The following is a 13,471-nucleotide window of genomic DNA, read 5'->3' on the forward strand; positions in this document are numbered from 1 at the left end:
ATTTATTTTTTTATCCATTTTTTATTCATGACAAAAACAGTATTCTGGCATTATAAATGAATTTAAAAAAAAACACAAATACAGGATATTATGTATAAACATAGTAAAAGAAAAATAAGAAACAAATGAACAAACAAAACCACCCACCCCTCCCTCCCAGGACCAACAATGTCACAACAAGCATACCTGTGCCACATTTCTTACCACTGTGTAAAAAGGGAAAAAAGGACTAGATCATATCCTTAATTTTATCTGTTAGACCTCACCAAATATTAAAAAAAATTCCCCAAGTCCGTATATATACGTACGTCGACGCTAGGTGGCGTCATATCCCAAGTCCGTATATATACGTACGTCGATGCTAGGTGGCGTCATATCCCAAGTCCGTATATATACGTACGTCGACGCTAGGTGGTGTCATATCCCAAGTCCGTATATATACGTACCCCAACGTATACTCCGTCTATATATTGGTTGATGCCTACGGAAGCCTTTAAAACCCTCGGACTGCCATCCCAAAAGCAGCTTTTCAGTGCCTTCTGCCAGCTCTATTCATATTTTTAATTCATCATTTTAATGCCAATAGAATAATCTGTGATATACACAATACATCTCATTCTGACACGGCAATCCTATAGTCAAGTCTAATCAAGCCCCGAATATACCATTTTACGCAGCTATGCACATAAAGACCGCGCGCGTGCGTGATCGACCATGCATGCAAGGATTTCGGCCGGTTTTAGGTAGATTACATCGGCCGTTAGCCAAACTAGCCAAAGGTTGCTACATTATGCTACATTAAGCCCCCGATTATAGGGAGAAAAAAAACAGTCAATTCCGTCAACGGAAGGTTTGGATTTATTGATTAAATCCGTCAATTCCGTCAACAGTAGGTCAAGGGTTAACATTGGTCCGGTTCCTATAGCAACACCACACCGTTCCAACTATGGGATTGCAAATATATTCACAGTGCAAAGCAGTTGAAAGGAGGATTTTCAAACCGCCATAAATCGGATTCTTGGATCGCTGTCCTTGGTGGATTTTCTGCCATCCACATTTCAGATTTAATTTGTGCCTTTGTACCACGATGCTGCCGCCATGTTAAAGCTTCTGAAGAGAGGTAAATAGTGTGTGCGTGTTCCAATGATACTAGAGTGTGTGTAGCGAGAGTGTGTGTGTGTGTGGAGGGAGGGGGGGTGGACGCATATGCTGGCCCCTGGAACTGAGGTTTATGCTAACAGCTAGCGGTAGAGATAGTTAACATTTTCTTCTTTTGCTCCATGCAACCTTGCCGTTGACATCTCTAGATATACAATATCTAAAAAGGTTAGAGCCCATTGTCGGAATGTTAATGTGTGAGTGAGGAGGTTTCCACTGCGTAGCAACCTACATCTTCTAAACCAGCAAAGAAGACACACTTGCGAGTGCCGTTTAACTGTATTTGGGATACATCATTTAAAATAAATAAAGATGGAGAAGGTGTAATGTTAACTCGTAAAAGTAATGAAAGTTTAGCAGCAACCATACTCCAAAATGTGGAAACATTTGAACATTCCCAAACCATATGGAAGAAGGTACCTACTACCTATACTATTTGAAGCGCAAAAAGTACAGTTGGGATTATTCATAAATCCTCATAGCACATAATCTGCGGGGGGTCAAACAAAATGTAGATGAATCTGTTGATGATCAGGATTTCTAGAGGACAACATAACATAGACCACACTGTGTCCCAGCTCCAATCAGGATCTAGATTTGGTATGTCATTCCTCCATATAGTATCAACAGGTAGGGTCCCATAATTACATTCTAGTAAAAATGCATACAGTGTGGAAACAAGACCTCTTGATCTACTAGCATTATAGATAAGTCTATGTAAAGGGTGATATTTCATGTAATGTTTTGAAATTAACAATGTTTGTATTAACAAAATCAATAGCCAAAAACAATGCATACTTGTATAGCCAACTATTTTTCCACCCCTGTAAAGGAGTTACCGGTAATTGAATTGCTCCTTTATCCTGGTCAAGGTACAGTTCAGTACATTTTTGAATATTGGAAACATAAAAAGGGTACAACATTTGGTCAATTGCCAGTGATTCACAACATGCTACTGCCACACACACACACACACACACACACACACACACACACACACACACACACACACACACACACACACACACACACACACACACACACACACACACACACACACACACACACACACACACACACACACACACACACACACACACACACACACACACACACACACACACACACACACACACACACACACACACACACACACACACACACACACACACACACACACACACACACACACACACACAGAGACATAGTTTACCGTAGATTCCAACCTCAGTAATTGCTATATCACCATATTTTAGCTACGGTCCTGGAAAAGGCCCACAGGTTGAGAATCGCTGGGCTATAGAGAGTATGCACATGCATGGTTTTCCCATCAGGACACGCCCCCCTCATCTAGACTGAGTGGCAAAACATTGAGCAGCATGGAGTGTTGGAGTTTGGAAGCGCTCGTTGGAAATCATTCTACCGGCCTGCGTACCACCTGTTTCTAAATGTCACATAATGCAGGAGGCAGCAAAATGCTGTGTTATTGAAAACAAGCACTTCCAAACTCTGACACAAAAATTATCAAATGCAGGGCATTTCTTGACAGAAAGTAGCTCATAAGGTTTCTATGGTGGAGTTTTATTTAACAAAAACTTTGCAGATTGAAAGAGGATAATTCAAGCTTTTCGTACAGCTGCAATGTTGGTGAGTTTAACATTGTTTAATGCAATCAGACAGGACTTTTCTGTTTGGATGAATGGGCTGTCAAGGCCAGAAAGTAGTTTTTTGCCACTCAGTGGGCGTTCCCGCATAACTTCCAGGTACGATGATGTCACGCGCATACTCTCTATAGCAACCTACTTTCTACGCACTGCTCCAGTTTGTTGATTTTATTTGGAAAAACAGCCATTGTGCTGCTCGGAGAAAGACTGCTTTAGTACTGGAGATTCTACAACGGTCTGCTATGTTAGTCCATTTCATCTGTCTATTTTCTGTTGGTATTTTGCTAAATAAATGTGTGTAAACGTAGAGAATGTTATTGTATCATCAACTACTCTCAAATGCTGACACTGTTGTGTAACACGTCACAGCTCTGCTCCTGGAAAGCAGGCATGCAATGCGTAAAGCACACACACAGGGTAGGCTTTACATTGTTTACAATAGCTCTGTCAGGTTGGTTGATTGGTTCTGTGTAGAAAGGCAAAGCTACCATCAAAGGTGCCTCTGACTTGGCATGCGAATATTGTGCGATCAAGTATCTACTGAAACCAAACTATTCCGCTCAAGACATTTGCCAAATTCAGTAGTGATTTTAATACTTTTAAGAACATTACTCCCCAGTTTCAGCCATATCCTGGATAAAAGCAAATTCTCTCTTGACAGTAAGATAAGAACGCAATTTGCCTAAGCCTTATCTGTTCTTGTGGTATTGCCTTTCCCAGTTCACACCTCAGTGAAAGACACTGGGGAGTAATCTATAATAAAGTAATGTAAAGTGGTTTTTACCCTATTCCGGGCTCCAGGTATGTAGGAGGGTACATCGGGGTGGGACTGGACAAACGACAATCACAGAGAGAAATAGTTAAACAAAGAGAAAGAAATAATCTCACTCACACACACACACACACACACACACACACACACACACACACACACACACACACACACACACACACACACACACACACACACACACACACACACACACACACACACACACACACACACACACACACACACACACACACACACACACACACACACACACACACACACACACACACACACAGCCGATTCATTATGGAGAGCATTGGAGACACTACAGGACTGCTACTCTATTCTGAACCTAATTCAAGATTATGACCGGATTACAAACTCATTTTAAACAGCACACTAAAATATGCATCTGAAAACATTTAAGGTGAGAAATAGGCAATGCAGGAACATACAGTAAACGTGACTCGGCACAGCTCTCATCTCATTCTTTCCAACAAGGCAGTGTAGTCACATTAAGAATACATCCCATATCTCAACGGAGACGGTCGGGTCAGCTGAGACGCAACCAGCCTCTGTTTTACCAAGAAATACCCAGGCGGTATGGGCACCTAGGCTGCTAAGCCAGCCTGCCGGCGTGTCGCGGGTTCTACTCCCAATCCCGACGACCTTTGCCGCGTGTCAACCCCCCCCCCCCCCCCCCCCCATCTCTCCCCATTTCCTGTCACCATACTGTACACTATCCAATAAAGGCAGAAAAAGCCCAAAAATATATCTTTAAAAAAATAAATATCAATAAAGGTAGCAAAAAAGCCATCACAGCTTCACTTTAAGTTACGTAGCAAGTTTGCTCCTAGTGACAGTTCAGCGTGCAATGGTCAATTTGTTTCCACTATTGGTCAACTATAGTTGTATGTATCAGGCCTCTGGGTACATGTGTTAACTTATCAACACAAGGGGTTATCAAATATCGCAGTCTTGGGGCAAATAAAGACTGGATATGTCATCATGAATATATAGTACCAAATAAAGTGATAAAAAAAAGCATATTCTAAGTAGATACCGCAGGCCTAAGACATTTCTGTACTATACATTTCAATAAAAATGTAAAATAGAATAGTTTGCATGCTGAAATACAAAGTCATCTGTAGACGTTAAAGACATCATGTGGTTATTTAGATTTAATTGTATGGCCCTGCATCAAGATGTGAACTGTCCTAGCAATAAACAGGGTTGTGTAAGCGACAGTGTTACTAGCGTAACCACCATACAGACTGCATGTAGCAGTAACAAGGCAACTTCTTTCCAGAGCCTGCTTGCTCCACTTCCTGCTCAACAAATTGGACAATAGAGGATGACTCGGATCTCTACAGCTCAAGTCTGATTCTTAGTAGCGTGTGGATGTCGCATGCTGAAAATATCAGATCTACAAGCTGGTAGATCCTATTTTCAGTACTATGCGACACCGGCAACAAGTACATACATACTCCAATTGGCCTGTTGTAATGTGTACAACACACACACACACACACACAGCGACAAACAAAACATAGTTTGTAACTCACCCCACGTCTCTGTCCAGCATGGTGCCCGGGTGGAAGGGGGGGAAAGCGCTACCGTTGGGGGGCTCCTTAGGGGAGTACAGCTTGAACGACTTGGACGAACAGCCTGGAGGAGGGAGAGAGAGGAGAGGTTCAATATTCACATCATTACCATATCACAGTTTACATTTACATTAGCGGTACCCTGCTGACATTCCTATCCAGAGGCTCTTGTAACAAGGGCATCTGTATAATAAGCTTTAAGTGTGGAGGACAGGGAAGGGCAGACTCAACATTCTGAGTAATGAAGGCACCTGTCAGTGCCTGTTCCCAGCAATTCATTGTAATAACAACACATTCTCATTTTCCTGGTTGGTACAGGGGTAAAGTACCCGCCCGCTGCGGTTCAATTCCTCCACAGTGCCTCCGGCTTGGCCGGGTGCTCCATCAAACACAGTTGGCCGTGTTCACGGGCGGAAAGCCAGCAGGGGTTTGTGTTCTTTGTTGCTGCACTAGCGACTCCTACAGGTTGGTCGGAGTGCCAGTTCAGCAGGGAGCAGAACCGAGAGGCTAACATGTAATGTTGCACATAACACTCTCCCGGTGAAACTCCTGTCAGGTGAAACGAAGCAGCTGGTGGTGACTCCATGTGTATCAGAGGAGACAATGTGTTTATCTATTCTATACCATCCCCAGACCAACAGATGGGACCAAGTTGTATTTCTTTGTTTGCGTGGAATTGGCATAAATAGAAAACAAAGCGCTTTTGGTATTCAAAAGATGTACAAGTGTATAGAATAAACATGGTAGAACAAATGAAAAGTTGTACATACAGAGAGAACAAGCAACAGAGCAACAAATCATACTTGAATTTATGTCGTACTATTGTCACTCTCCAATTTAAGTTCCACCTTGTTGTTACTCAATCATTAGCATCTGCTCTCTTTTTTCTACCCAACTCTACATATGACTATTTACTTTGTTTATTGACTAGAGTTCATGCTTACTGTGCTTATTGCGATCTCGTGCTTCCAAGTCGCTCTGGATAAGAGCGTCTGGTAAACGCTTAAATTGTAAATTGCTAGCAACCTGTCTGAGTAATGAGTATGCTTACAAAAAGACAGACACATCAATGCTGTAAAACCCAATTTACACTTTGTCACACATTAGTTTTGCTTGCCAAACTTGATTCTTGCGTCAACTTGTAGGTATTTTTATTTTGCGATTTATTATTTCAACACAATATCTATATTGCATCTTATATTTGACCTTAGATCTTTTTTTACATCCAGTATTATTATTATTGTGGAAAATGCCACATCAACATTTTGCTGCTTGTACCTATACGACAAAACCCTTGCCTTGAATCTAATACTCTTGCACACTAGGGCACCAACAGGACACAACTGGACTGCTGGCCAAACTTGAGCACTGAGCATCGAACCTGCGACCTTTCAATGAAAAGAACTCTAGCCGTAACCCCTGGGTCATCCTGCGGTCACTGCTGTTTGTCATGTAAAGAGGGGGCTTTGCAGAGTGAGCTGGGATTGAACATGATGTGTTCCTGACCGTTACAAGACGGTCACTCGTGTGTAAATGTCGCCATGCTGTTCTGCAATTTTTCCTTGCACCATATGAGGAAAGTGACTGCATATGTGGTCCTAGCAGAGGGCCAGTGTGGCCCAGTTTCGGCTGGCTGCTCCCAGTGACTGGTCAGCAACAGCGGTAGTCTGGCCTACTAGCATGAAGGTGGAGAAAAACAATGAGTTCTCCTTTTTAACATGGTCTGCTGCTAAACAGAAACACAGCTTCACTCTCACATTGCTCCACTTAAATGTCCATAAAGAACATGAAGTCACGCTCTACGTCCTGAATACCAAAACTGGCGTTTCACAGACACACACACACACACACACACAGTCCACCCCCTGCTTTTCTCTAATTGGCCAGCTCTATCATAAAGGCCATCCAGGCGTGGCGGCCATGAGGTCACGACCTCTACCGTCGCCCTGGCAATGCCCCGCCTCATTAATGTCCCTTCTCTGTCTCGTCTCTGCATATTAAACATCTCACTGACATGACACGTGTGTGTGTGTGTGTGTGTGTGTGTGTGTGTGTGTGTGTGTGTGTGTGTGTCACACAGACAGGGTACAGAAAGTCAGAGTTATTTTGGTTACAATCGCATCGTATGTTAATGTTATTAAATCAAATATTTGAAATAAACACACGTTCTTCTTTTAAACAGTTGAGTGGGACATTACAGCAAAGTGATGAAGTCTTGTGCCTCTCTTTATTCTACTGAATGACAGAAGGTAAATATAAACCATATATATCTATTATAAATGCATTTTCTGTTGGTTACACTCAGCAAAGAGACATGCCAAGAAGGCCAGACAGATACAAAATTAAGTAGCCAAGCACGGACAGACACGTGCCTATGGCATGCACACGCTCACATACATACAACCTGCCAGCACAATACAACCATAAATCTCTCCATCAAAGGGACATGGGTGGGGTGAACAGGGTCGTAACTCACTCAACTTCACACACTGACTGACACATGCACATATGTGCGCATGCACTGTGTGCACAAACATTCACACAAAGCTTGGTCTCATAAAATACCCCCCCCCCCCCCAAAACAGTCAAGTTAAAAATAAAAATAGGCCATTTCTCCTATATGCTGGAAAATATTTCTATCTAATTATGAACTGACTGTGATTTGTTATTGTTGTTTGTTTTTAGTATTTTAGCATTATTTTAACTAGGATTATAGTAAGGCAGTGGAACGGAATTTCGTTGGAGAAATAAAAAAATGGAGAAATAAAAAATCCGGCACAGCGATAGTTAATTGAGACATGGAATTCAGAAGGTTTAACTCAGTCACGCTCACAATTCAATCAGGTGGTCCTTTTAAGCAGTCACTACTCTGTGTTCACTCTAAATGCCAAGCTGACTCTGTGGTTGTTCAGATGTCAGCGTTCAAATTCCCTCCACCTCCCCGGCCTCCTCCCTGTGGCATTTAGTTCTGTAATGGGTGATTCTGTGATTATAATGTGTTTTATGGATTGTATTATGATCATGTGATATGTACCTACAGTATGTGGTATATGGAATGCATTGTATGTTGTTGATGTAATGTCTTTAACTTATCTTATGCTCTGCTCTGGAATTTGTTGTTTATCAGAGCTGTGTCTCGGTACACAGCTAATCTGGGATATCACATGAGCAGAGCCACACCACCATACTAAATGCAATAGCTTTGCAAATTGCAAATATTGTAACCGAAATGCATGAAGTCAGAAATTAGTCCAGAACATCAGTGTTATGATCAGTGTGTGCGGAGGCAGCATAGATTGAGAAAATATGGTATTTTGTCAGGCCGTAAACAAGGAAGTAATGGGTGTGCGCACACACGAAACAGGTCGGGAGGGGCTGATCAAGGCACTACCTAGCAATGGCCGTTTCCAAAAAGTGTATTGATTTTTTTATGCGATGATTTTAGCGATCCCGTTTTATGCCAGACATGCCCACACGTCCTTAGCTCCCTCCGGTTTTATTTGATAAGACGTGTGTGGACATCCTGGGCATCAGAAGTGTTAACCCATTTAGGACTGAGGACGATTCTACAAATGTCTTCTAAATCCTGACAGTTTTATGAAAAACCTATGTTTCTATGTCAGTGGTTCTCAAACTATTTCATGTCAAGGACCCCAAAAATAATATGTAATTGTCCACCGACCCCCATCTGAAAATATGTTGTTCCAGGGACCCCCCAAATATTTGAGTTAAAAACATTCGCTCTGAAAGAATATATATATTCAAAGATTTGAGACACATTTTCACGATTCTTCAGAAATAGCAGATCTACAAGCTCATAGTGCGGCACTTGGTGCCGCACTATGAGCTTGTAGATCTGCTATTTTTTCAATAGCCAAATTATAACAATGCTTAAAACACCAAAAGGGGTTCCCGCCCTGAATGTAGTGTTACGTTAGATCAAGTGCTTCTAGTGACTAGAAGCTCATTATAGACTAGAATCTAGTCTATAATGAGCTTCGCCAAAAAATGTGCATGTAGTCGACTGCTGGTCTGGCAGAATGACTCAATGGAGATGCAAAGAACTATATTCTGATAACAGTTAGCCGCAATTTGCAACACTAGATTTTTTTATAATGGGTTGAATCTAGAGTTGCAACACCAGCCATTGACAGGCCATTCATCCAAAAAGAAAAGTCCAATCTGCTTGTATTAAACAACGTTAATGTGTTGAGTTTGGAAGCGCTCGTCGGAAGTCACTCAACGGCCCTGCATTGAGTGCATTCCACCGGTTTTGAATTTGCGCATAAGCCAGGAGGCAGCAGCACGATGCGTTAATGAAAACAAGTGCTTCCAAACTCCAACACTTCATTATCGCCGTCACAGAATTTCTTAGCAGAAAGTAGTTCATAACATGTCTCGGACTCTTGTGGATTTTTATGAAACACTTTGCACATTGAAAGAGTATAATTCAAGCTTTCCATAAAGCTGCAATGTTGGTGAGTTTAACGTAATTTAATGCAAGCAGATCAGACATTTCTGTTTGGATGAATGGGCTGTCAATGGCTGTTGTTGCAACTCTAGATTCATTCAAATTGCGGCTAGATCAAAGTAGTGGTTTGTTTTAATATTCAGAAAACTACTGCAATATCATAGTGTCAATATTATTCATTAAAGTCCAAGGTTCAGAGCAAATAGTAAATATTGCCCTATTTAGTAGCCTAGACTCTTCCTGCGTTAGGGATCCGTTTGCCAACAGTCCCACACATTCAAAAACATGCTTGCTTGGTTATAAAAGCATCTGTCAGCTTATTTTATAACAACTTACTTTATTCTAATGTGATCATTACATAATTAAAGTGTACTAGACTGGTGCCCGGCTATAGAGCACCGAGTCGGTAACGATGGAAGTTGGAGATCCATGCCCCACCCGGCTATGCAATACCTATTGTACCTGTGTCAGAGTACCCGTTCCACCCATCTGTCTTTTATGCACAAATATGGAGATTTTTATATCCGTGTTCTTTTATTCCTATATATGGAGTTCTGTGTCAGGCATAGCCAAATATGGAGTGTTTGTGTTGTGATGTCAGAACTGGTCAGCTCCATATATGGACGCTGGGCATGGGCCCTGTCCAGAGCCCGGGCAGAGGCCTTTTGTGGCGGTTCTGGACAACCGTGGGTCCGTCCGACTTGACACCGGGCACTGAACTCCCTGTGGTGGTTTGGAAAGTGTGGTTCTCGTGTTACGTGGATTACAGACGTACACACGTACGTAGACAGACACACAGTGCATTTATAGTTAGATAAATGTGGCAAAGACACAAAATTTGTTCGAGCAAACACGTGGCAAGGCTCAAGTCAACAATCACAAACAAAACAACCACGCCACTGTGGAGCCATTCATCTTAAAGCATAATTTACCCTTTACTTAGGATAAAAAACTAAGTTGTTTACTGGGGGCGCCATAAGCAATATTAGCTGCATCATCAGCAAAGGGAAATAAGTGGAAGGGGGGAGTGGGGGCAGATAAATAAATAAACAATCAATGGTGATGTGTCCATTAGTTGTTGAGAGCTCCATTAGCTCCTCTTTTCTCCCTGCTGGTGGTTAATGACAGGCCGTCACAATCACATCAGCTAGACCCCACTTCCTCTATTAGGAATAACACACTTACACATACACATACTCTCAACAACACACACATACGGGAAGCAGTAAATCTACTTGAGATCCCTTTCCAAAATCCCTGAACCCTCGCAAATGTCCTCAAACAACCTATCTGTCCAGCACACACAATATCAAGCCTAAAGGGTCACTTAAATCTTAATCTACATATCCTTAAATCCTTCAAATTATGGCACATTTCCTAAAGACAGATTATCTATACATGTAGATTATCAAAGTCATGCATGTTTTTACATCAGGTAGTACATATAAATGACTTGTGAATCTCTCTATCAATCTGTGTGTGTTTATCTGTATGTTTTATCAATCACATAAACACCGAGCCTAATGTGAGACCCATAGACACCAGACTCAAACTCTTTAGCTCTAGTCTCTGTTTTAGACCAACAGCCTGTCCTGACCTGTAGTGTACTAGTACCAAACACAGATTTATTACACCCCCAAGATTATGAGCTTCCCCTCATCCAATGGGACTACCACACCAGCATTCAACCATTCGCATTTTAAGATAGCTGTGGTTATTTCTTATTATTATTATCATAATATGTACGCCAAAGCCATCTCTTATGAAGATATCACAACACTACAGGAATATCTCTGACAATAGCAATTACAATGGCTAGCAAGTTTATGATGCTAACCCCCCTAGCTACATGCTAACGCAGCCACAGAACAGGTGATGGGGAGTGATGAGGGAGTAACACAGGGGTAACATCGATCACAACGCGACTGTCATCGGAAGACAAGCAAATGCGATTAATCTCAAACAACACCAAAAACCTGTAAAATGCTGACTACACATTTGCCCCGTGGGCCTCCGGTGCCCACAGCGCTAGCTAAAGCTAACGTTAGCAATCCCAATAGCCCTAGTAGTATGTAGTTAGCCTGTCTTAGCTGTGTTGCTAACATCCTGGCGTTAAAGCTATGTTTAAAGAGCAAAAGCGTTGAAATAACACGCACGCGAAGAGCCAGATCGTAAACAAACACACATGTGATGGCTATCGAAGACGTGGGAAATCAACCGGTGTGTGCTGTTCATAAAACCGTCCCTTTACCTGCTTAAGAAGCCCAATCAGAAGATTGATGTTTACAGATCCGTGATGATAGACGGGGTGGCTGTGTGTGTGTAGTGTGTGTATGTCTACGCTCCTTGCGTAAAAGCGGTCAGGCCCACTGTGCGGTGGTTGGCTGGTCGAGACGCACAACCCCAATACGTCCCACACACCGAACTGGAATTAAAAAAAAATCTTCCCAGTCTCAACGGTGGTGGAGGAGGGGGGGTATAAAGAAAAGCAGAACCGTAGATTATTGTTTCGTTTAGTGTTTTGTCCCGCATGAGGAGGCCTTGTTGTCAGTAGACTGCAGCCCGCTGTGGGTTTACACATACGGACCCCGATGAGCCCTTTGTTCACTAGAGGACATGAACAATAGCTGTAGGCCCTCCTCTCCTCTCTCCTCCCCTCCGCAATGCATTTGCTCCTGTCTTCCTCTCCGTCGCTGGAAGGGGCGCCCTCTCCTCTCCTCGCTCCCCTGTCTCCCACCCTCCCCCACACTTCAGTGCACACAACTGCACAGAAAGGTTGTTTGCTAAGCAGTTTTCCCCTGCATACATGCATCCCATAGATAGCCTATTCGCTCTAACTGACGCGGATGAGAATTGACCTAATGCAGCTGACTGTCTAGAAGTACAGGGGAATGACTTAAGTGGAGTGGTGATGATGACTGCAATTAGAGGTTCAATGCAGATCCAATTAGCGCGCATCATTTAAATGGCAAACAACAGAATTCAAGACACGCATTGCGATGACAGCCAGAGCAATGCGAGGGACAATATTTCAGCTCAGAGGGGGAAATTATCCAATAACATATTTCAAACAAAGATTATAGAATTGTGTGCTTTTTGGGAGTTTAGCTAATTCCATTCTTTCTCAGTCACTCTTTATATTCTCTCTCTCTCTCTCTCTCTCTCTCTCTCTCTCTCTCACGCACGCACGCACACGCACAGGAAGGCAGCACTAAGCCAGAGAAGAGTCCCATAGATGTCTAAATCTGTTTAAATCTCCTAATCTTAATCAGATATTCAGATAGCATCCAGAGAGAAGCCACCCATATGGTCCAAGCTGGGATATAAAAAGAGCAAGAGTCACTTTTAGGTCAGTGGTGTGTGTGTGTGTGTGTGTGTGTGTGTGTGTGTGTGTGTGTGTGTGTGTGTGTGTGTGTGTGTGTGTGTGTGTGTTGATCTATTACAGGTGACTTACAAAGTATTAGCGTAACACTGAGTCTTTTCCACAATGTCATTACAATATTTTCAATAATGATACCCTATGGATTCATACAGAGACCACCTTCCAAATTATGGTTTAGGTATTATTACAGTCATGCAGTGTTTTTTTTCTGAGGATACATTTTTATGATATTTCACATAATTTAACACACTATTAAAACACACTTTTGTGGCTTTAAATGTATGGTTCCACATAGATTAGAAACATATCTTCCAATATTTAAATAGTACTTGTGCTCTGAGTCTGAAATGCACACTACTGTATGTATAGGCCCTATACCTAGGGGGTCTGAGAACTCTGTTTTGATTCCCCATGAGGTCA

At 42.3% G+C, this 13,471-nt stretch overlaps 1 protein-coding gene across 6 annotated transcripts in view; it reads right to left on the reverse strand.

The window, feature by feature from the left end:
* Window positions 1-13,471, reverse strand: part of ldb1b (LIM-domain binding 1b) — a 41,014-nt gene that overhangs the window by 9,354 nt on the left and 18,189 nt on the right. For 3 of the 6 annotated variants that reach the window (XM_079498785.1, XM_079498789.1, XM_079498787.1), the window contains exons 2-3: window positions 5,160-5,262; window positions 3,607-3,651 (exon numbers count right to left, since the gene is read on the reverse strand). In XM_079498785.1, coding sequence (XP_079354911.1) covers window positions 3,607-3,651; window positions 5,160-5,262 — 148 coding nt within the window. Of the gene's footprint in view, window positions 1-3,606; window positions 3,652-5,159; window positions 5,263-11,920; window positions 12,387-13,471 lie in introns of those variants that run through there. The other 3 variants (XM_079498788.1, XM_079498790.1, XM_079498786.1) reach the window with 3 other exon arrangements.

Source organism: Electrona antarctica (genome assembly GCF_951216825.1).
Source record: "Electrona antarctica genome assembly, chromosome: 4".
Classification (NCBI taxonomy): Eukaryota; Metazoa; Chordata; class Actinopteri; order Myctophiformes; family Myctophidae; genus Electrona; species Electrona antarctica.